Source organism: Meleagris gallopavo, chromosome 25 (assembly GCF_905368555.1).
Source record: "Meleagris gallopavo chromosome 25, MGAL_WU_HG_1.1, whole genome shotgun sequence".
Lineage (NCBI taxonomy): Eukaryota > Metazoa > Chordata > Aves > Galliformes > Phasianidae > Meleagris > Meleagris gallopavo.
Genome location: NC_139428.1, coordinates 3461017 through 3483796, shown reverse-complemented (window position 1 = coordinate 3483796; position 22780 = coordinate 3461017). Strand labels below are relative to the sequence as shown.

Genomic DNA, 22780 nt, shown 5'->3' with positions numbered 1-22780 from the left:
CAGGGCACACAGAGCAAAAGCTGTACTTATCCTCAGCTACTTTTTGCTGGGACACCAGGGAAGTCTCACCAAAGGGAAACAGGTCATTCAGACTTAAGCAAGATGAACTCCCACTGGGATGGATGAAAGAGCTGCTCAGATGCAGAAGGGCAGCAGGGAGCCTTACAGACAGGACGGAGAAGCTGCTCCTTCAGCCAAGAAAGATAAAGGCAATACAAGCGCCTTGGGAAGGAAGCAGCATGTATGTGCTGATGGCAGAGAGAAGAGCTGTCACCAACAAAAGCGCACACAAGCTGCCCAGGAACAAATCTGGGCTGGAAATCAAGTTTTCTAGGAGATTCTGGAAAAGCCTCTTGATAAAAGAGATTGAAGCAAAAACATCCTTTGTGATGAGGGTTGCAGGACAGCTGTGCATGCCAGCAGGCAGCCCCATCCCTGCAAGGAACCAATCCCCTCCCTGCAGCTCATCCCCCAGACCTCACCCTTGTTGATGCCTCAAGCCCTCACCCCAAGCAGTGAAATCCTTCTGCAAGAGCCTGGGGAGAGCCAACCCCAGACATGAACCCACTGCCCACCCAACCACAGTGGGAGATCTGAAGGGCCCCACTGATGGGATCCCCATAGGACCAGGACCGCCTGCAGCAATTTTCTGCCTGCAATAATTACAGTATCAAAAGGCTGAACCAACAGGTTCTTTAGCAAGGAGATTCCCTGCAGCTTGCAAGATACAAATATCCAAATACCCCACAGATTCAGCTCGGGTTTCAGGTGACTCAGAGTAATATTGTGCTATTTAATAATTTCATGTAATTCCTTGTTCAAGCTGAAGAACTCAATTGGTAATGGCTGTCTATAAAAGTTAATAGCAGGCTACATTAAAACACTTGTAGGATTATCTCTAGGCAACTGTAACGGTTTGTTAGCAGCAGGAGGGCCACCACCGACCTTTCAGCTTTAAGAACTGCTTTCTGCAGACCTCATCTTTGGGTTCTAAACTGGCCTGGAGGGCAGAACAGTGGGACACTTTGCCCCACTCAGAACCAGAAGCCAGCATGCCCAAGGGCTGCTGATGGGTCTGCAGCAGTCACAGTGCTCAGATCCTGGTGCTCCCATGCTCTGTGTGCTATCAGCAAGGAGATCCCACCCCAGCACCCACCAGTCAGTGCAGCATCACCTACCTCATGCCCAGGTATTGGGGGGGCTCTGCTCCAGGTGCTGATGTCCCAGTGCTCCCCACAGCAGCAATGTGGGGACACAGCCACCCCCAAAGCTCATTGTCCTCCTGTGGGGTTCAGCCAAGGTGAGCAGCCCAAGGGCACCGAGGAGAGAAGGGTGGCAGAGCTCCTCGCTGCTCAGCACAGCAGGGAGTTGAAAGAGCAGGATGTAAATCAGGAGGCACTAATTGCTGCTCTGCACAGCTGGCCTCCAGCTCTACTCCACAGGCTCCCAGCCCACCAGGACACGACTGCTCCTCCCCCCAGGTCTGAGCATTGCCCCAACACCTGCGTACATTTCCCCCCTCCCCTAGACATCACTCCTATCCAATTCAATTCAAATTCAATTACAGAGGGTTTTGGCCAAATAAATACCTGCTATCCCTCTGCTGGGAGATGAGCATCATCAGAGCAGGCCCAGTTGAAAACAGCAAATATTTGCTGGATTTCTATCCCAGCAGCTTTTGGTGCCTCGAGAGCAGGGAAGTGAGCTCTGAGGAAGAAGCACATTATTTGGTGAAAGCATATTCCCAGACATCCCTGGCTTGGCATACCAAAGACTGAAACAGTAAGTTAGTGCATATAGATCATCATTTACTGAAGCACAAGCCCTGGTGCACCTTTCTAGGGAAGCTCTAATTTATTATGCATTGTCATTAGCTGCAGCAGGGCCTTCATTAGAGCTAGAGTTAAGGTCTGTTTTGGCTGCCTCATCAGCATCAGTGAACTGCGTCCCTGCGAGGTTTGATACAATTTAATTAACCTAATTAAAAGCTCTGATTGCAGAGATGATTGGGGTAGAGCCAGCAGCAACTGCATATTTATAACGAGCTGGAAGGTGTGGGACTGGAGCCAAATGATATGCATCTCTAATGAGCTGGTGCTATTGAAGTGTGGATTTGGAACACTAACATTTATTTTTGGCAACAATGGCCAGTTTATCTTCATGATAGAAGTGATCACAGCTTGATCTCATGTAGCAGGGAGCTCAGCACTGCTCTCCCTGGGCCTCTGCAGCTGAGAAGGGGAGAGACCCCCACTGGCACCCCCAGCCCAGTGCGCTGCAGGCTGCCCTTTGGTGTGCACACAATCCTGAGCATGGTCTGGCACCCCTGGTAAGCCAGCTGGGAGAGCCTGAGCCCCATATAGCAAACTGTCTGCTGTAGCAACCCATGGCAGGGGCTCGCAGGTTTGGCTGATAGGGCTGGCAAATGCCAACACCTGGCTTTGCTCTACCCAGTGCCACGGGGAGGGATGTGAACATCTTTTCTTCTCCTGTTTTAAGGACAGAGATGGGAATTCCTGCATCTCTGAGCTGCCTCGCTGCCCTGGTGCACCTCTGTGTGTCCTGGTGGGGGTCACCCTGTGGGTGGCACCCACGGTGATTGTGGGCATTGCTGCTGAGCCAGCCAGTGGCCTGCCCTGCAAGGAGGGACTGCCCCTGTACTCCCAGCCCTGCCTGTCCCTGCCATGGGGTCAGGGCGTGAGGGAGGTGGGCGACAGCAGCAGGACATTCCTCCACTCGGAAAACTTGATCCGCATTAATTGTGCTGAAAGGAGCCCTTCTGATAACGAGTACGGAATGGAAGCGTAGATAATACTCATCTCTGAGTGCCATTAATCTTTAAAACTGGAACAATAAGTGAAAACACTGCGGGGCATATGAAGCAAGGTGTGATTCACATCTGCTCCTCCGCGGCCGCCGCCTGATTTATTGGCGCAGGGCGACTTTTCCTGCGCGGTTTCAACAGAACCTCGTTACATAACACTGCTCACTGTTTGCTCACCTCCATCAATCACAGCTTCTCTTTTGACCCCCTCTCCCCACCCAGTGCAGGAGCACCCAGGAGTCCATGAGCCCAGCACGGAGCTCAGCCCTCCCCAGTGCATCTCACACCGCCGAAGCCTTCTCTCAATGATAGGATGAGTTTCCTGTGCTCCCCACATCCCCTGCCCCCGGTTGTGCCACATCCATCTTCCTGTTTGATGCCTTGCATTCTCAAGCAGCTCTCTCTGGGATTCGCTTTCTTTTATTGAAATGGTGGGTTTGCTGCAGTGACCTTTCTGCTGGCTCCGAGGGGAGGTGGGCAGCAGCAGTCCCAGGATGGCGCTGACCTGTGGCTTTGAACGAGTTCAAAGCGTTGCTTCCCTCTGCCTTTTGGCCATAGCCCTCAGTAGAGCCCTCAGACAGATTTTCTCCCCCCATGCCTGAAAAGACATCACCAGAGACATTTCCCCTTGCAGCCTCTTTAATATTTACGCTGACTTTGTGAGTGGATAATATATTCCATTTTCTTTAGCCCTCTGAAAGCTGGCATTCCTCCTTGCAGTGCAGTTGGAGTTAGCGTTGTGTAGAGGGCTGGAGCCATCCGGGAGATGCAAGTGGTCCTGGACCACAGCTGTTGTCTGCATCTCATCCCATGAAACTGTCCTGGGACAGCTCTGACATGGTCCTGCCCAGTCCTCATCCCCTCTGCAGAGATGCTCCCTGAAACTGTGCTCTGAGATTTTCCACTCTGAGCTGCAGTGATGGCAGAGAAGTGCAGAGGGAACGATGCCACCGGTAAAATCATGACACAGAAGGACCTCTCCAGTCTTTGCCATTTTCACTTGGGCATAAAACATCCTTCCTGGCCTGGTGAACACCCAAACTCCAGCCAGGAACATCAGATGTGGGCTACAGGGTGCCGTGCGTGTCCTATGCCTGGCTCCATGTAGCGTGGAAAGCCTGCAGGCAAGGTGCAACATCCTGCCCCAACAAATGCCACCAGGCCAAGTCTCACTGGGACAAAAACCCACCCTCATTTCCGGAGAGGACAGAACAGAGCTCCAAAGCAGCAGCTGTGGTTACAGCTGTGATCACAGGCGTAGGGCAGAGCTCTTTGCTTCCTTGCAGAGGTGCTGTGGGAGAGGACAGGTCCAGGCCAGGTGTTCCCACTGGGGACATGGATCTGGCCTGAGGTGGCCCTTAGGTGCCCAGTGTGTGACGGACACGATGAGGCACACAGCTGCATGGGGGTCACATTTTTTCAGCCCCGTGTTGCCCCAGCAAACAAATGTCCCAGGATGCAGACAATAATGTTTTTATGAGCCTCTAAATTCTAGCCTCAAACGCTCTTTGTAGTGGACTAATAGCCAACACGTGGCCCTTCGTCTCATGCTGAACTTTTGTGGTCCTGCAAGGGAAGAAAAGGCCCTGGTGAGCATTTACACTGAGCACTTTGTTCTCACAGATTTGTAGAGCAGAGAGAATAATGTATTGAGACTCTCAGCCCGTGCCAGTTTGGCTTCATTTGTCCTTCTGAACTTGCCCTGAGAGATAATGTTTCCTTCTAATCTGCTGCCGTCCACCTACAGCAGGGACCCAGTGAATAATTCCTCCAAACAAGCCTTTATTCTTAAGGCTCTATCTGGCCCTAACCCTCTCTCCCCCTTACAGAGTAATTGTTGTGTTCATTACATGATAATGGCCCGAGCTGTATTCCAGCCCACACTTGCCATGGCCACACAAACAAGGTTCAGGCTGCTCTGCTCTCAGAATAATGCTGCTCATTTGGCATTATTTGAAGGAATGTGCCAGGCATCCAGCAGCAGGCATGTTGCCTTGTCCTGCGTCAGCGCCGCCGTCAGATGCAGCGCATTGCGCTCCCGCGAGAACCCAACACATCCTCCAAGAGCTGGGGCTTTATTTTCCTGTACATGATAATAAATGGCTGTTGTACCCCTATGGGAAGGAGGCACAAGGAAGAGGAAACACGGCTCAGAAGTCTCCAATGGAACAAATCTTTTCTGCTCAGGTACTTTCATCGCCTTTTCACAATGATATTTTAATAAGCCTACGGAAGCTTCACAAAATTGCCCTCTCCGTCTATAGGAGATGGGGAGCTCCTAGGGATGAGTGATGCACACAGCGTGTGCAGCAGGAGACCATCAGCCTGCTGCCCAGGAAGGCACTCTGCCACTGGTGCACCTCGGAGCACATGTGGGTGTCAGGAGTGCAGGGATGGATGCTAGCTCTGTGCAGCTCTGGTCAGTGCTTGCCAAGTGGGGGGGGGGGTCCTGTCCAGGCAAAAATCCCTGGGGTGCAGCTTCATGCACACACATACATCAGAACACGCAGGTATGTGATATTTGCAGTCATGCTCAAGATTTCCTGCATTACAAAGCAATGGTGAAAAAAGCCCAGAAAGGCACTGGCAGAAGCTGGATGTCCTCAGCTCGTCCTGCAGCCCCTGCAAACCCCCTCCTCCCCAAACACGGCCACTGTCCCATCCCCAGGGTGAGATCCTGCCACCGCCCCGCGTGGGACAGCCTGTTCCCAGGGTGCTCCAAAAACCTGAGCGGAATCAGCAGTGTCCTTTGTGCATCTCGGGGCTGGGCTGCTGCCAAATTCCTCTGCACCCACTGCTCCATTCCATGCGTCAATCATTTCTTGGCAACATGAGAAGAGTCGGGAGGCAACTTCAGACAATTCGGTTGTTTTCATTTAAAGGTGAAAAATACACGGTGCACAAGCAGGGGCTGCTCTGCCTGCAAAGCAAGCAAGGCAGCTGAACCTTCCTGCTACAAAAGGAAAAGCAGCAGCAGGAGGCAGAGCTGGGTGTTTTGGGAGCCTGCAGCATCCCAGTGCCGACTGGCAGTGCTGGCAGTGGGGCCCTTGGGAACAGAACAGGAAAGTCTGGGTGACTCAGAGCTCCCTGGCATGGGCACAGTGGTTCCAGGTGAGCACAGCCAGGGATGTGCTCCTGGGCAGAGACCTGGAGCAGTGGATTAAGGCTGGTAGCACCCATGGAGATCTAAGGAGGTGCGGGGCACGGCCACCAGCAACAGGTGCATAGGAGGTGAGAGCAGAAGCTGCAGATATTGCTGCTCCAAAAAGGCAAGAGGAACGGACATGAGAACAGAGGTACTTAATGGTCCAGCTGTGCCTGCAGCCCTGCATGGCCAGTGCCCAGACCCCAGCACTGCAGGTGGGCTCAGCAAGTGAACGGCCCCAGGACATCGCGCTCTGCCCTGGGGTCAGGAGCACCAGTTGGGGTCAGCAAACTGCCCCACGGCTTTCCCAGGCCTGAATGCTCCCCATGGCTCTCTGCCTTATTCCTTCCCTTCGCCTCTTCCTCTTGCACAATCACTTTGATCTGCACTGCGGGGGATCACTGTGAAAAATTCACGTTCCATGGACGCTGAGCAGCAGCACTCCTGCAACCCCCAGGGACCCTTCTGCGTGAGACGGAAGCACAACTCCTCGCACGTTGGATCAGGATGGGCTGGGAGTGGTGCCTGCGTGGTGCAGCTGATGGGGAAGCTGTGACCGTGTCCTACCCATCCCAGAGCACCAGGAGGGTGCAGACTGGGAACCATCCTCTCTCTGTGCCGCCAGGCATTGGGAGGGAAGGGAAGGGATGCAGCCCGGGGCCGGCACAGCAGGAAGTCAGGCTTGCCGAGCTGGGTGTGGAGCATGTGAGGATGCTTGTCTGGGCTCCCGGAGCATTTTCCAAACACTTTAATTACAGTGATTTATAAGGCAAAAGTGTGGGGGCGAGAGCTTGGGAAAGGCATTAGCAGGTTTGTTCCGAGGCTCTAATCAGGGGAAGGTGATGTGGAGTGGTGGGGGGAGGCTGCAGAAGCTCTCTGGATGCCAGGGGTGTGCTCACAGCATCCCTGAGACCTCAGTGCAGGATGTGCTCTGGTGGGGACCAGCAGCAGGAGCATCACCAGCACCCAGTGCCCATCCTCTGCACTGCAGAAGCCCCTTCTCTTGAGACTCCATCACATTACATGTGTCCACTTCCACGTGCACACACAAACACCCCATTCCTGCAGCTTTCTGACCTCAGAACCAACAGCTCCCAGAGCCACGCAGAGTGCTATGGGGCAGCAGCTCTTATTTTAAACCTCCATCCCCCCAGCCTGGTTCGCTCCAAGGAGACTGTCACTCCTCCAGCACCCCGATTACACCGGAGGAAGCAAGAGAAACATCAGGCTGCTGTCCTGGCTGGTGGCACAGCACAGAGCCCAGCCCCAGGCGAACCATGGGGACGCAGAGCACTGGGCTGGCGGCTCTGACCCCGAGCTGCCACCGGACACGGCCCCAGCGGGGTGGCCAGAGCCCATGTCACCCCTGCTGCATTCCTGCTCCTTGGCCTGCTTTGTGATAAATAACCTTTTCCTGTCCTTTTTGACACTGATGTTTATTGATGGTTGAGATCCCTCGCAGCGCCGCACATCCCGCGGCCGTGGAGCCGGCTCTGCTCAGCCAGGCTGCCCGCAGCCCCTCTAACACGTTGTGCCCAGATGTGTCGGGGTGGCCGTTGGCATCATCTCCCACTGAAACACACCACAAGGGACAGGGTAAAAAAGAGATTCCTTTAAATAAACCCACCCCTCCCTCCCAAAGCAGAGCCATCTCTGCAGGCAGTGCTGAGCATCCCCAGCTGGGCAGAGCGCTGCTGCTGTTGGGCAAAATCCCAATGGCAAAGGGTCCACCCTCAGCCCCAGAGCAGGGTTGCAAACGTCCTCAGGATGCCCCGTGGTCACAGCAGACAGCAGCTGTAGGCCAGGGCAGCTGGAGCACATCTGCACCAAACCCACACTGTGTTGGGTGCACACCGCCCTGCCCCACCCGGGCAGGATTTGCTGATTAAGGGATAAGTAATCACTCTCCAACCCAAAGCTCACGTTATCACTTAATTGAATGCAATTGATTGAGAAGCTAAAAGCAGCCCTGGCTTAGAGTGTTGCAGATGGTGCCTGGGAGTAGGGCAGCACGCTGAACCCTTAAAAGCATTGGCATCAAGGGCAGACGCAGACTTGCTCTCCTAAACTGTCTCACATGTCATTATTATGAACGGGAACCAGCAGCAGCAGGGCAGCTCCAGGGGAACATTACTTATCGTGCCTGAAGCCTGCACAAACAACCTCTTATTCTTGCCCCTTCTGCCCCCGGTGGGCGGGGTGTGCTCCCACGGAGAGTTCAAGGGAAGGAAGTGTGCATCTGCAGGGCCATGTGGGGGCAGCCGGCTCTGAAGTGCTCTGAGCTGGAGCCCAGAGCACGGGCATGGAGCCCGGGAGCCCTGCTGCCCCAGCACCAGGGAGATGTGGGATCAGCCCCCATCACAGCCGGCCCCAGCGAGGGAAGGGACAGATGCTGGGCTCCTCGAAGCACGGGGAGTTGGGATGCTGCACTGCAAGCAGCGTCTCTGCTTGCGCAAATGAATGAGCATGCACTGAGCAGGGTGGCAGAACACTACAGGACATCTCACCTGATGTTGCTTTCACCACTGCTGCCCAGGCATGCTCAGCTTTTGCTCACCTTGTGCTCATCTTTCCCCTTTGGTTGTGTTTTTCATGCAGTCGGTGCTAGCAGCTCTGCAGAAGGAGGTGCATACTTTATTAACTCAGCTACTTTCTTCCCCGCTAATTAAAATCAAACTACAGCTGATGCACGCTGCATACTTTGCAGCTATAAAGCAACCTGCTTTCCTGCTCTGCTCTGTGAAACCTCCATCAGAAGCAATTTTATCTACCTGCTGAGCTGAGCACGGTGCGGCCCTGTGGAAGTGGAGGCGTCCAAGGATGCATCTGACCAGAGCCCTCTGAACCCAAAACTCCAGGCTTCAAGTCTGAGCCAGGTTGGGGTCAGGCAGTCTGCGAGGAAGAGCATCAGCACAGCATCCACACAGCTCATCGTGCTGCAAACGAGCCAAGGAACAGAACGAGCCTCTCCATACTGAGTCTGGGGACGGGGGGGGGCCCTGGTAACCTCCACTCCACATCCCCGAATGAAGCCACTGCATGGGGATTTTCTTCCTTAGGAAGGGATGGAGTTTCTGCAAAAAGCTGAGACTTTCCCCTCGTGTTGGTGCTGGCAGACGCCTTGTTGTAAGCAATACATCATCAATGGAAGGTACCTAATGATATATTGCCCTAATACATCACCATAGCAACAGGGCTCTAATAATGTATTATTCTAATGCGTTACCCAAGCACGCGTTCGTCCTGATGATGTATGGCCGGGATCGCCGTGCTCCGCCAAGTCCAGATGCAGTGCAGCTCCCCTGGGTGCCATATGCTGTCCTATAGCAGTGCCACCACCACGTGGATACACCGAGCTGGGGGTTCAGGGAGGGACACCTCTCATGGGAATGGGAGCTGCTGGGCGCTGGTGTCATCCTGCACAGTGAGGCACAGCAGCGTATCTGGAAATACCGCAGAGCTTTCTCCCACCCCTGGATGGAGGTAGAGATGGGCAGTGCTCACCTGGACTGCCACTGATGCATCCCCAGAGCGACAGCACAGTGCTCACACAGCTGCCATGTGTTCCATCCTGGCACTTGGGGAGTTCAGGGGGGAGATGCCGGCAGCTGTGTGCTCCTCCAGCTCCATCCAAGGTAGCGCGGCCTTGGGCTCGCTGCTTCACAAGGAAAATGCCAGCTGGAATTCTCCTGCCACCCCTCACAGGGACAGCATTGTTCCCAATTCACACTATCTTTTTGACCATTCAAATGCCATTCATTCAGTCACCCCGATGCGTAGGACAGTTATCCGAAATGTTTTCCCAAACAGCGTAGTGACTATAGAGCAACAATTCATGGAATTGCTCAGGGACATCTGCACAGAGCAGGGCTGAATGCGCTCTGTGTGGAGCCTGGATTCCGCTGCCATGGCTGAATGAAGGGCAGGAGGAACTGCTTCAGCAGTGCCATTCCACACTGAGCTCCTAGCAGAGCCATCTGACCAACACAGGGAAAGCTGCATCGCGTTCCCTCTGCTCTGCTCGCTGTGCAGGGACTGCAGGCAAAGCCCTCACAGAAGCCCCTGGAGAGTGAAAGCTAATTAGCAGCTTAACGCTAATTACAGCTGCAGCTTATTTTGTCCTCGGTCATAAAAGGAGCAGCAGCGCTGCCTGCAGCGATTGGACTAAGGATGCTCTGGGGATCCAGAGAGCACCGTGCAGGGCTGTGTGTCCCCATGGATGGGGCAGCACTGCAGTGTCCCTACCAGCCCCACGGATGGGAAGCAGAAGGGAAAATATGGCCTGAGAGCAGCGAGGGGACAACGTGCTCCAAGGTGCTGTCCCACACAGTGTGAGGCAGATGTGGGGTCAGCCCAAAGCCAGACTAGGACACGGGGACAGCATTGGAATGGGCACTTTGGGAAGCTCAGATCTGGGGTGCCCTGAGCATCCCACCCAGGAGCCATCTCACCCAGCACAGCCCAGCAGCATCCCTGTCACATCACCTGGTCAGCACACGGCTTGGGGTGGCTCATGGCCATTCCCTGCTGCTGGGGGTGCAGGAGTCCTCCCTGTGCCATGGAGCTCCTGCACAGCCTCCAGCATTTCAGGGGGACGGCAGTGACAAATTGCAGAGTCTGCAGCACGGAAAAAGGGAAACAGAGGAACCAAAGGGGAAATGATTGCGTTATCGATAGAGCTTCCAGGAGCTGATGGATGAGGACACCCAAATGACTGTTTAAGGTTTCAGGAGAAGCCTTCCAAATGGCACGGTAAGGGCAAAGCTGGGATTAACTGTAGCTCCTGAGAGAGTCCCGCAGAGATGTGCCCTCACTGTGCTGCACTGCAGGCAGGAGACATTCCCCTTGTCCTCATGGGGTCGGGAACAACCCCTAGAGATACACACAGTGACACACAGCTTGGTGGGACCCTTCCAAATTTCCGAGATTTTCACCACCTGAATCCTCTCTGAATGGTTTCCAGAGTCACCAGAATTAAAAATAGAGAACATCATAGAACATCACCTTCTAATCTGGGAGGCTGGGTTTACAGAGCATCAGCCAGCCCTGTTCTAAGGAAAGGGGAATACCCCCCAAGCACAGCAGGAGGGGCAGCCACAGCCCCACAGTGCCATATGTTGGGCACAGCCCTGAAAGCCAGCAGGCAGCTCCGTGCTGGGATCTGGCACAACTCCAGGCTGAGGTTCCAAGGGAGAATTTGTAGATCGAACGTTAATGAATATTATTGCTGTTATCTGGAAAGGCTGTGCTGACTTCACTCTGCTGCCAATTGCAAATGGTGATTATTTTTTTCCCCTCCCTTGTAACTGATAGCAATTCCAGCACAGCTGATGATTCAGGAGAAGCAACCAAAGGTGGATGGGAACAGGTGACCCTCATCACACCCAGCTCTGACACTTCCAGCAACGCCCTGAGATCTTCATTGCCTGGATCCTATCTGCCTTTCCTCTTGCAAACTCATCGTGCCCCATAACCACCCCCAACCCCGCAAAGGAGCATCAAAAGGGTTTCTAACTGCATAAATCACGCTGTAGCTCTGTGGAGAAAGAGGCGGGCAGGGACTGCTATGAAAGCAGAACTGCCATGAAGCCATGGCCAGTGCATGGGATGGGGGTCTGCTGGTGGAGCCTCCTGGGGGAGCAGCAGGGAGGAAGGGTGCTGCAGGCACCCCAAAGGGAGCCCCATCCTCCCCCCTCTGCAGCATCCCACCGTGATTTATGTGGCACTCGTGCAATTGATGTGCTTTGTGCCTGGGGACAGCTAAATGGTAGCTCTGTCATTAGTTTAAGCAGAGGTTAAAGGTGATCAATAACAAGGGTTTCATGCCCAATTGATCACCCCTTGCTATTTATTTCTAGCTTTTGCTTACCATCCCGTGCTGCTTTTAGAAATAGTAATTAAAGACATAACAAGCGTTCTGCTAAGCGGAATATCAAGCACCACTGCTATCGATCCCATTCTCTCCCTCTCAGTGCTGTTGCCCTGTGTCCATCCCTGGCATCAGCTGGGAGCTGCAGGCACTGGGATGGGCTGCATTCCCCCATGGAGTTGGTCCAGCCACCAGGTCCCTGCAGCACCCAAATGCAGCCCCACGCTGCACCCCAGCACCCAAATACAGCATCCAGAGGTGACCTGCGGAGGGGAGCTGAGCACACGGGATCTGCTATCTGCACTGGAAAGAAACAGCTGAGCTTGTAACGCAGCATTGGATCAGCAAAAGCAACTCGGTGATGTTGGAAAGGGTTTTGGGTCGTGTGATTCTGGTGGGTTTCTGGGATGCAGCTGACAGACCTGGTGAGGCGATGCTGTGCTGTGGGATAGGATTGCTGCTGGGCCCTGGGTGAAGCAGAGCGTGGTGCTGTGCAGCCAGAACAGCCCCATAACCTGAAGGAGCAATGGAACGAGAGCCAACGATGGGATGCTTCCAGAGCTGGGAAACTCATTTCTTCAGCTCACAAAGTTCTCACTGGAAAAAGTAAATTGCACCCTGCTGCTGAGAGTCAGTGAAGTCATGTTCGGAAAACAAAATGCTAAGAGTCCTTCTACCAGGAGCAAAGCCCCTTTGTGCTGCAACGCCCATGAACGAGAACACAGCTCTCCCACCTACCTCTGCTCCACATGGGGCAGAAGGGACCGAGGGGACCCAGCGCTGCGGCCACCTGAAGTGGATGCAGGAGATGCTCCCTGGGAGGGCAGCAGGATTCCTCGGCGCAGCACTGTGCGGTCATTCCAGCTCTGCTCTGTGATAATGTTTAAAGAAAGACAAAGCAGAAATCCCCCACTCCACAGGAATGCAAAGCCCCAGCAGCTTCCCCTGCTCTTCAGCCCTCGAGCACTCAGGGGAGCTCACTTTTTGTGACTTAACATTTATGACACCGTAGAGATTAACATCACCAGAAAATAGCATTTCTTCTTGTCTGCAAGGAAGCAAGCAGAAGAACCAGGAGTAAAGCCCTGCAGCTCCAGTGTGGTCTAGAGGAAAATGTGCTGCTGTCACCACCGTACCACTATCAGCATGGCAGTTCCCAGTCTGAAAAGCCATCACCTGTCCCTACCTCGGTTTGTCTTAAAATTAACCTTCACCGTTTTCAAACTAAGCATATATGCAATTAAAGACAGCTCATGCAGTGGCCAGACTCTGTGAAACCGATGCGTTTGCAGCAAATGTGAGAAGAACAACTCCGCTCTGATCTCCCGGAGTTTTGGCCAGCTGCAGATTTACAGCTCAGCATCATCTGAAAGCTGAGAGGCACAACACACAGAGCTACAGGTGAAGGAAAACCACTGGATGAATTTCCATACAAAGAAATACGCAAAGAAATGAAGGAGGGAACGGGCTGCAAAGCTTCAGCCCCCGGCAGACCTCCCTGAGCACAGGGATGGAGCAGCCAGACTGCAAACACCACAGAAAGACGCTGCACTGTGTGAGCATCGACTGCTGTCCTTTTTGGCCTTGTGGGGAATAAAAGCAAAGAGAGCCGGGGGTAAGAAGCAGGCAGGTGATCAGGAATGGGCTGATGTGCTCCGAAAAGAGCAACAACGAGGAAAATTAATAAAAGCACTTTGAAAGTTTGGCCCGGACAGCACTCCCATGTACATCAGGGCTTAACAACCCTTCCCCGCACAGCCAGAAGTGACACTCAGCCCAACCAACAGCAGCAGCGTGGCAGTGGGTAGTAGGAGATACAACAAGCTCTGTGCCACTGCATCTCCACCCGCCTTTGCAGCCCCCACCTCCCACTGCCAGGAGACATTTAGTCCTAATTAAAAGGAAGGGAAACTTTCACGGATGAGTTTATTACAGGGACCCCAAAAGCAGATGCCTGCTGCAGGCGTGCTGTGTGCATCACTGCAGCGGGTGAGAGCTGCATGCAGCAGCAATGGGAGCGACGCCGAGCGCCCCAGCTCTGCAGAGCTCTGTGGGGTTTGCACGAAGGACTTCACGAGCTCTGCGTTTCCCACTTAGACACACACACATAAAACAGGGGATGCTGAGCAGCTCCAGCCAAACAACAGCAGCACTGGCACTCAATTAAAACACATGCAAACAACGGCGGCGTTAGCACAGAATTAAAATATCTGCTCAACCGGACGGTGCTGAATATCCTTACAGGAGAGCAAGGCTGGGAATGGGCAAGGTGCTAACAGCAATGCTCCCAACTTCCATGCAAATCGATGACTGTTTCTGCTGCTGTGCTTGGCAGCAAAGGGCTGCGGGCACAGCAGGTGCTGGGCAGGGATCAGGGTGAGCACAAGAACAGGCTCTGCTGGAAGGATGAAGGGACACAGCACCAGTGGCTCCATGTAAGCCTGCCTGGAGAGGCACACTGCTGCAGGACAAGCACACCTCGGTGCTCTCCCACTGGCAGCAGTCATGTTCTAAGGTAGAAAATCTCAGAAATGAGTTGGATATTGGCACCACACAGCCTTATCCCGAGCACAGAGAAAGCTGAGCAGCACCCCTCCGCCTTCATCTACTAAAAAATGAAAATAATTTGGAAAAAAACCAACAACAACAAAAAAAAACCGATGGCTTGCTGAATATTGCTCACCTTACAGAAAGGAGCAATTTTCCTCTGCCAACAGCCAGCATGAAACAGAACAGCACACAGACAGTGCCCCATTCCGTACACCAAGAGCTCCATGCCAGCGTGGACAGGGCAGCGCTGTGCTCAGAGCTCCAGGGTGCACAGAATTCCTCCCTTCCCATATCTGCACTCCATGCACTGAATGTTCCGCTGCATTTGTTGGCACTTCTACATCTGCTTCTCCTTCATGCACCAACACCATCCCACACCCCTGCGCCGAACTCTGATACAACCACAGCAGCTCACGCTCCCACTTGAGGGGAAAAAAAGCAAACAAACAAATGGAAGAAGTCAAACAAAACAAAAAAGTAACCATGCCTGCAGTAATCGCCATTTAATCCCTGACCAAGAAAACAACAAAACCTCAGCCAGGCGACCCTGGGGGGGGGGGGGGGGTGGCATTGCTTTGCAACATAGCTGAGTGCTGCAGAAATCAGAAGCACGGAGCAGGGTTTCTCTTCGCACAGGAGGGCTCACACAGCTCACACAGCAGCGCTGCCGGCGCCTGATCCGAGCTGACACCGCACAACCCAGGGCCGTGCGCCCTCCCAGCGCATCTCATCCATTACAGCAATGCAATGTGAGCGTTGCCCCTTCCTCCCCAACTCCGGGGTTGCTTGCCAGCCGCGCTGCCTCGGAGGGCAGGAGATGCTGCAGTCGCTCCCGGTGTGGGAAAGCGGCGCAGTTAAAAGTGCTCAGTGCAAACAAGAGTTGCTTTTTAAAGAAGTAAGAAAAAAAAAACAAACCTCTGCTTTCGTCGGTTCGTTTCCCCTTTTGTTTCCTCCTCCCTGAGAGCCCTGAGGAAGGCAGCAGAGCTGCAGCGGAGCACAATGGTACGTGTGTGCGAGAGGCACAAAAGAACAGAGAGGAGAGAGTGCGGAGTTGATAATAAATTTAAATTCCTCTATGACACATTGAGTCAAACTCCTGTTTCCAAGAATTTATCATTATACTCCTCCACTTTTTTCTTTAAAGCATACGATCTGAACAGCCTCGTATTTCCTCATTTCTAAACTGCAGCGTGCATTCAGCAAATACAGAACAATTCAGTAAATACAGCAAAACTTCTGGAATTCAGGACTTTACTGCCCCACCATTCTGTGCTTTTAGATCAAGTCATGCCTGCAAGAGCATGAAGGCACCTCAGCCCTTATCACACCTGAAAACACACAGCCCCACACCTGAGCCCCCTAAATGCTCTCCATTTGGGGAAGCCAACACTGAGCCCCCTAAATGCTCTCCATTTGGGGAAGCCAACACTGCCCCGCACTGCAGCACTCCCAGCCCAGCAACACACTGGGAGCCGTTCCAATGTGCAGCAAAAGCACCTCACCAAGTGACTTTATTTTAAAGTCTCAGAAAACCACTTGCTGGAATTTGGGATGAGCAACGCCGTGATATTTTTCTATCTGCTAACATAGAGTGCCTACACGGAAGTGTTGGGGATGGGGTAATTTATAATGTGAATATTGCCAATATTGTGGTGTTGCTTTGGGAAGCACGGCACGCATACGCGCCCCAAAGGCGCAACAAAAAAAAAAATAAATCAAGCTGCAATAAATGCAAGAGTTTTCACGTGTGAGTTCCCAAGCATAAGTTATATTTTACATATTAAAAAAAACATATCTGAATTTACCTGCAGGGCTACCCCCAGAATATCTCTTCTTTATCCCTAGAAAATCCCATCTGAAGCTGCTGGGTCGTGGGATGGAATTGGTGCCCGAACTCCAGCAGTGCCATGCTAGAAGCTGAAACCACGGGAAGTTCTCTGCCAAATTAAAAGGAAATTGGATGCTTTACCCCCAGCTCTCAACCGCACATCCGAGCAGTGGATCTGAGCAGTGCAGGCACACATGGCACAGTTCCCTCTGCATAAAACACCGCTGGACCCAAAGGACACGCAGTGGCCGCCGCAGTCCCGGCGGTGCTGAAAGAGAAGAGCGTTAGGAGATGGGGGTCGGTCCCTCTACACAGCACGGCAGAACTCAGTTTGCAGCCTTCCTTGCGGCAACCGCGACCCATCGGGGCACGAAGCCGTGAGAACTGGGGACAGAGGAACACCTCGGAGCGAAGAAAAAAACAAAACAAGACAAGAAAAATCACAACAACGCGGCGTCTCGAGCTCTGCTCACGGACGTCTGTTATCCCTGCGAGAAGCGGAGAGAAGTTTTCTTTCCTAATCGCGCTGCAAAGCAGAAGTTCGGCGCAGCGTAACGAACTCGCGGCACAGCGGGACGCTCCTTCGGCGCTCCGGAGCGCGGGGTGGGACCGAACGGCAGCGCACCGAGGGTGGGATGCTGAGGGAGAGGGGGGGGATGGGGGCCAGATGGACCCCGGCCCGAGGCCGCCCCGCTCCCGAAAGACGACACGAGACCGGTTCCTGGGTAAATGGTTTATGTAAGTAATAAAATATTTACTATAACATAAATAGAAACGTACCCTCGCAGTCTACATTGGTTTTGCAATAAAGATACAAACGAAAAAAAAAAAACAACAAAATAACAAAACAAAACAAAAAAAACAACAAACAAAAACCGAAACCAAAGGGGAAAAAAGGGGGTGGAGGGGGGGAATGAACCGAACCGAACCTACCAACGGGAGGGAGAGAGCTCCGCGAACGGTTAGAAAATAAATAGAAAGGGGCCGGGACGGGCAGCGCCGCGTCCTACGGCCGGGCCGGAGCCGGGGGCCCCGCGGGAGGGAATAAATTAGAGATCGCAAACCTTTGGCTACTTCTGCTGCGGCCGCGAGCGGCTCCGGCGCCCGAATAAATAGGGCTGGGGAGGGCGGCCGGGCCGGGCCAGTCCGAGGAAGGAAGGAAGGAACCGGGGCGCGTCCCGCCGCCCGCGCCCGCTCCGCCGCCGCCGTCGGGGCCCAGCGGCGGGGCCGGCGGTCACGGCACGGCGCCGGGCAGCGCGTGGTGCAGCGGCGAAGTGTCCGCCTGTGCGTAAACGTCCTCCATGGGCGGGTGCGGGAGCCCGGCCGGCGTCATGCGCTTCTCCTTCTGCCGCCGGTTGCAGAACCAGACCCGCACCACCTCCTTCTCCAGCTGCAGGGAGTCCGCCAGGGAGGTGATCTCGTGCGCCGAGGGCTTGGGGCACTTGAGGAAGTGGTTCTCCAGGGCGCCCTTGACGCCCACCTCGATGGAGGTGCGCTTCTTGCGCTTCCTGCCCTGCGCCGCGATCTTGTCCAGGTTGGTGGGGCTGCCCGTGCTGGAGTCCGTCTCCTCCAGCCACTTGTTGAGCAGAGGCTTCAGCTTGCACATGTTCTTGAAGCTCAGCTGCAGCGCCTCGAAGCGGCAGATGGTGGTCTGCGAGAAGACGTTCCCGTAGAGGGTACCGAGCGCCAGCCCCACGTCGGCCTGCGTGAAGCCCAGCTTGATCCGCCGCTGCTTGAACTGCTTGGCGAACTGCTCCAGGTCGTCGGAGCTCGGCGCGTCCTCGTCCGACGGCTCGGGCGGCCCCAGCGGCGGAGGCGGGGAGGCCGCCAGCTCGTGGCCCGCCGCCTCCTCGGCGCCCAGCGGGTCGCGCAGCCCGTGCCCGTGGTGCAGCGCGGGGCCGGGTGGGCCCAGCATCCCGTTGAGGCCGCCGTAGGGCTGCCCGTAAAGCAGCGGCTGCCCCGACGGCGGCGACATGGGGGGCAGGTGGGGGGGCGGCCCCGCGCCCTGCGCCCAGCCGCCAGCCTGGGGCACCAGGTGCGGCCGCGGGTGGAAGGCGGCGGCGGGTGGCAGCTCCTCGCGGGGTCCTCCCGGGCCGCCCTTGCCGTGCTCGGCCGCCGGCGGGAGGTGCGCGCCGCCTCCTCCTCCTCCGCTGCTGCCCCAGTCCGTACCGGCGCTGGGCAGCCACTGGTGATGCGCCAACCCGACGGCGTGCCCGGCGGCGGCGGGGGCCAGGCCCTGCAGGTACTCGTGGTGCATCATTTTCTGCACCTCGCGGTACGTGGTGCCCTGATGCAGGCGGTCGCCGTCGGGGTGCAGCAGCGCGGCGGAGCGCGGCAGGTACTGCGCGGCGGCGGCCATGGCCGTCTGCGGGACGCGGCGCCGCGCCGCGCTTTAGAGCCCCGCGCCCGGGTGCCGCGCCGCCGCGCGGCGGCCACGCCCCCGCGTCCCATTGGCCCGCCCGCCGCCACCGCCGGCCCGCGCCGCTCCGCCATTGGGCGCCGCCGGCCCGGGGCGCCGCCCAGCGCTCGCCTTTCCCATTGGCTGCGGGTGGGCAGCCGCCGCCGCACGATTGGCCGGAGACGCGCTCGGCGGGGCGGCCCGCGTGCGGCCGGCGGCGAGGCGGGTGCCGATTGGAGGAGGGCGCTTCATTCATGCCGGGCGGCGGGCGTCCACGTGGGCCGGGCGCGGGCGAGGGGCGCGGGCCGGGGCGGTGGCGGGAGAGGAGCACGTGGGCGGGACTGCGCGGTGGTGTATGGCACAGTACGGTGCTATATGGCACAGTATGGTACTGTGTGGCACACAGTATGGTGCTATATGGCATGGTGTGGTGCTATATGGCATGGTACAGTGGTGTGCAGAATGGTGTGGTGTGGTACAGTCGTGTTTGGCACTGTACAGCCCAATAAAGCCCAGCGCAGTCCTGTACAGTACAGTGTGCATGGCACTGTATGGCACTGTGGAGATGTATACATCCTGCACCATATGGCACAGTATGGCCGCAGGGGCATCAAGAGCTGCAGTTACTGCTTTCAGCACTGGCAGACATTAGCAGTGCACATCTGTCTGTTGTCTACTTTACATCCCACTTCCCCGACCCCTTTTTGCAGCTCCCAGGGTTGGAAGGGTCTCCTTGTTCTGGAGATATGGTTCGCTGCTCTCGCTCTGTCAGAAAGCGTTTTTGTTCTAATGCTGCACTCAAACAAAGTGCAGTTTGGCTCTGTAACAGTTATTTGGTGCTGGGAGAAACTTCCCCTGCAGCTGCTTTGTCTGACTGTTGTTTAATGATGCTCTGCCCGTGGTGAAGCAGAGACGAAGGGCAGCAGGTGCCCCAAATCATCGGGATGTGGGAGCTCTGTCTGAGCCATTGGACAAAGCCCGGAGAGGATGTGAGTGTTTGGGTGTCACAGGACATGTGAGGCCAGGGAGGAGAGGGAGCAGCCCTGGGGGAGTCCCTGAGCCGGTTTGAGGGCTGGCACGGGATGAAGGGCGGAGGAGTTTGTGGGAAAAGGCAATGACAGTGAGCAACGGCCGTGTCTGGCAGGGCTGGGAGAGGGGCAGGGGACACCTTAATTAACCCAGCTCCAGACTTCACTGGGGCTCGAGGCCCAACGTGAATGAGGATGGGCACCGGGAACATTAATCACTTCTGAAAATTAATCTCTTCGCCTCCTTGCTCCCATTTGTAACACGGGAACAGAGACAGTGACCTTTGCCAAGGGCTCGGGTGGCCGCCGAAGCAGCAGATCAATACAGGGACGAGTGCAACATGTCAATGGCCTCATGCAGGTGCCCTCTTGCTCTCCTGGTGGATACGGACACCGGGAGCCGCCTCTCAAAGGCTTTTCCTTCCAAGGTGTGCAGCCCTTTGCTCTCTGTTGCACAGTTTGGCTGCATCCTCACCTGTGATGCGCTGCCCCATGCAGGCCCCCCATCCCATTCATTTTCTCCGTGCCAGCAGTGAACCATCCCATGGTGCAGGTGCTCCAGCCTTGCAGAGAGCCCAGGCTTTGGACTTCACAGGAGAAATGGGTTCCATAGATCACAGAGCACATTTACTAAGGAAAATATTGCTCTTTTATTTTCTTTATTTTTTTTTTTTTCTTCCCAAGGAATCCTTTGCAAATACTGCATACGTTTGTAATGAATGTAACCCTTTCTGATGATTCAGTGACATGCTGTAAAGTATCACACTTGGATAAGCATTTTCTGTATATTTTTTTCTCGCCCGACTCGTATTCATGTCAGCTCCCCATGATGCAGTGCTGCAATATTCAAATTTTTGGTAGCCAATTGCTCTTGATATTTATATCCATTTTTAAGGGAATCATAATGAATAAATGTGCTCAGCTCTAACTTTATGCAAAATAAGCCGTGTGTACATCAGTAAATCATTAGTAGAAATTAATCATTTCCAAAGGCTGAGGATTAGATCTCCTTTCAAACTCCTGTTTATGTGTTTGAGAATTCACCAAAGGAGAAAACGCATTATGTGATAACTCGATCCCCATCACAGCTGAATTAGAAAGAAATATTGGTTTATACTCAAACAAATGATCTTCTCAAAGCAAGGTATTGTGCACAGATTGTGCTCTAGGCTTGCTTAACTTGATAGAAGTTGAATTTAAAGACTGGAAATAACAACGAATGGAGGAAGATGAGAAATTCCCACGTAATGCCTTCTTTGGTAGCAGAACTGAGTGGCAAAGTTGCTCTAACTGAAAGGAGATGCAAAAGAGAGCAGTGACCCAAAGCACTCAGCAATGAGGGGCTGAGATGTGGCCACATCCCAATAGGAGGGCACTCAAATTTTGTAGCAAAACCTCATTTCCTCATCGAGCCCCATCAGGAATATTGGCCCCCTGGTCCGTTCCCACTTCCAGGAATGAACAGCCCCATGGGTGATGTTCGATGTGATTCATTCTCTGTGTGACTGGCAGCACCACACTGCCCGACTGCAGCACGGATAATCCATGGTACAATGGCAAAATACTCGTTTTGCTTTGCTCATCCACACTTTCAGAATTGTTAATTTAGGGAGAGATAACCAACAAAATAGCAGCTGAGACAACGGATTTAATCACAAAAGTAGCAAGGAAGGGAAACGGAGAATGGTCGATACGGACATGCAAGGTATGCTGCCTGCAATGGGCAGTAGGTGTAGATGTTCATGTAATTATCTGAAAACTGCCCCAAAGATGTTCTCACGAGGCCAAGATGAATGCAAGAAGTGCTGCTCTCATCTTTTATTGAACCAATGGAACTTAGGCTAAGCAGCCACTAAATTCCTATTTACACAACAGACCTTAATCGCTGCGAAGGAAGCACTCGAAAGCATTCGACAAATAATCCCTGTTTATGAAAGTGCCATAATATGCATTTACATAATCCCCACTTTAAAAAGCTCTATCAGCTCTCAAGTCCTTCAGCTGGAGATGCATGGGGGGGCTGAGAGGCACCAAGCACAGCAGAGGCAATGCACGGCTCCCAGTGGGGCACTGGGGTGACCACTGCAAAGGGCTCAGCATGCACTGGGCACTGCAAGAGCATCCAGTCCCTCTCTGCTTTCTCAGCCTGTTCCCCAATATCACACTGCTTCATCATGTGTGACTGCTACCAAAGGGAAACAACTCGTCTGCAGTGGTTCCTATTGGTGTTCAGTCCTGGGAAAACAGGATTGAGTTCAGTTGGGCTAAGGAAGGGAAAATACACACAACCCAATTCATTTCCAGCCTCAGATTGATGCATACATCCATAACCATGTGTATGTGTCTTCTGCTGTGAACTCTGCCATGAGCATTTATAATACAAATGAGAACAGGGACCCACAAAAACACTGGGATTTATCTGGCCAGCATTCCAGCAATGGAAAATTTTAGCTGCAAAACCTCATCCCCTTCCACAGCTCCATGTCAGCCAGCCCCAAGCCTGGAGCTACAGCCCAGGTCAGCCTCACTGCTGCTCCATTCTTCTCCAGAATCCAAAGGGCCCAGTGCTGGACTGCTAGGGCAGGGCAGGTCCCAGGTTCCCATTTTGTTCTTCAGGGCTTCTCCTGGGAGCTTCCTGCACACAGTGCCCATTGCAGTGCCTCATCCCAGAGCAGAGCATGCTCCTGAATGGGCGAGATAAGGGGGCTCAGCCTTGGGCTGCCAGCATCAAGCATTCCTTCCCCAAGTAACCCCAAAGCTCAGGGATTTTGCTCAGCGCGTTCCAAGTGCCGTTCCACCTTAATAATGAAGCTCACAAGGGAAGGTTTCCATTTAATGAGGCTCTTTGCAGTTTACATAAAACAACCACATGAATAAATACCCAGGTTAGAAAAGATAAGACCTGGGGATGAGTTTGGAGTGGGTTCAGCACCGAGGATTATGCATGCAGCGGATGAAGGTGCCTACAGTTGTGCTGTCGCCCTGTCTTGTCGATCTGCAGTCAACTGTGATGCAGCAGCAGCTGCAGCCAAACAGCACAGCAACGTTGGGCCATTTGCAGCTGGCCCTGCAGCTCTGTGCATGCAGCACCCTGCAGCCTGGCTGCTGCAAAAGAAGGGTTGCACGGGAACAGTTTTC

General features: G+C 54.2%; 1 protein-coding gene across 1 annotated transcript; it reads right to left on the bottom strand.

Moving 5' to 3' along the window:
• Nucleotides 1-16805: 16805 nt before the first annotated feature.
• POU3F1 (POU class 3 homeobox 1) lies at nucleotides 16806-18677 on the bottom strand. The gene has a single exon (XM_085208809.1). It carries the CDS (start codon nucleotides 18573-18575, stop codon nucleotides 17451-17453), a length of 1125 nt encoding a protein of 374 aa, XP_085064935.1. The 5' UTR covers nucleotides 18576-18677; the 3' UTR covers nucleotides 16806-17450.
• Between the last annotated feature and the right edge of the window lie 4103 nt (nucleotides 18678-22780).

Bases quoted from the DNA above. Each gene is read 5' to 3' on its own strand.
- POU3F1 (XM_085208809.1), bottom strand. From the start codon at position 18,575: ATGGCCGCCGCCGCGCAGTACCTGCCGCGCTCCGCCGCGCTGCTGCAC.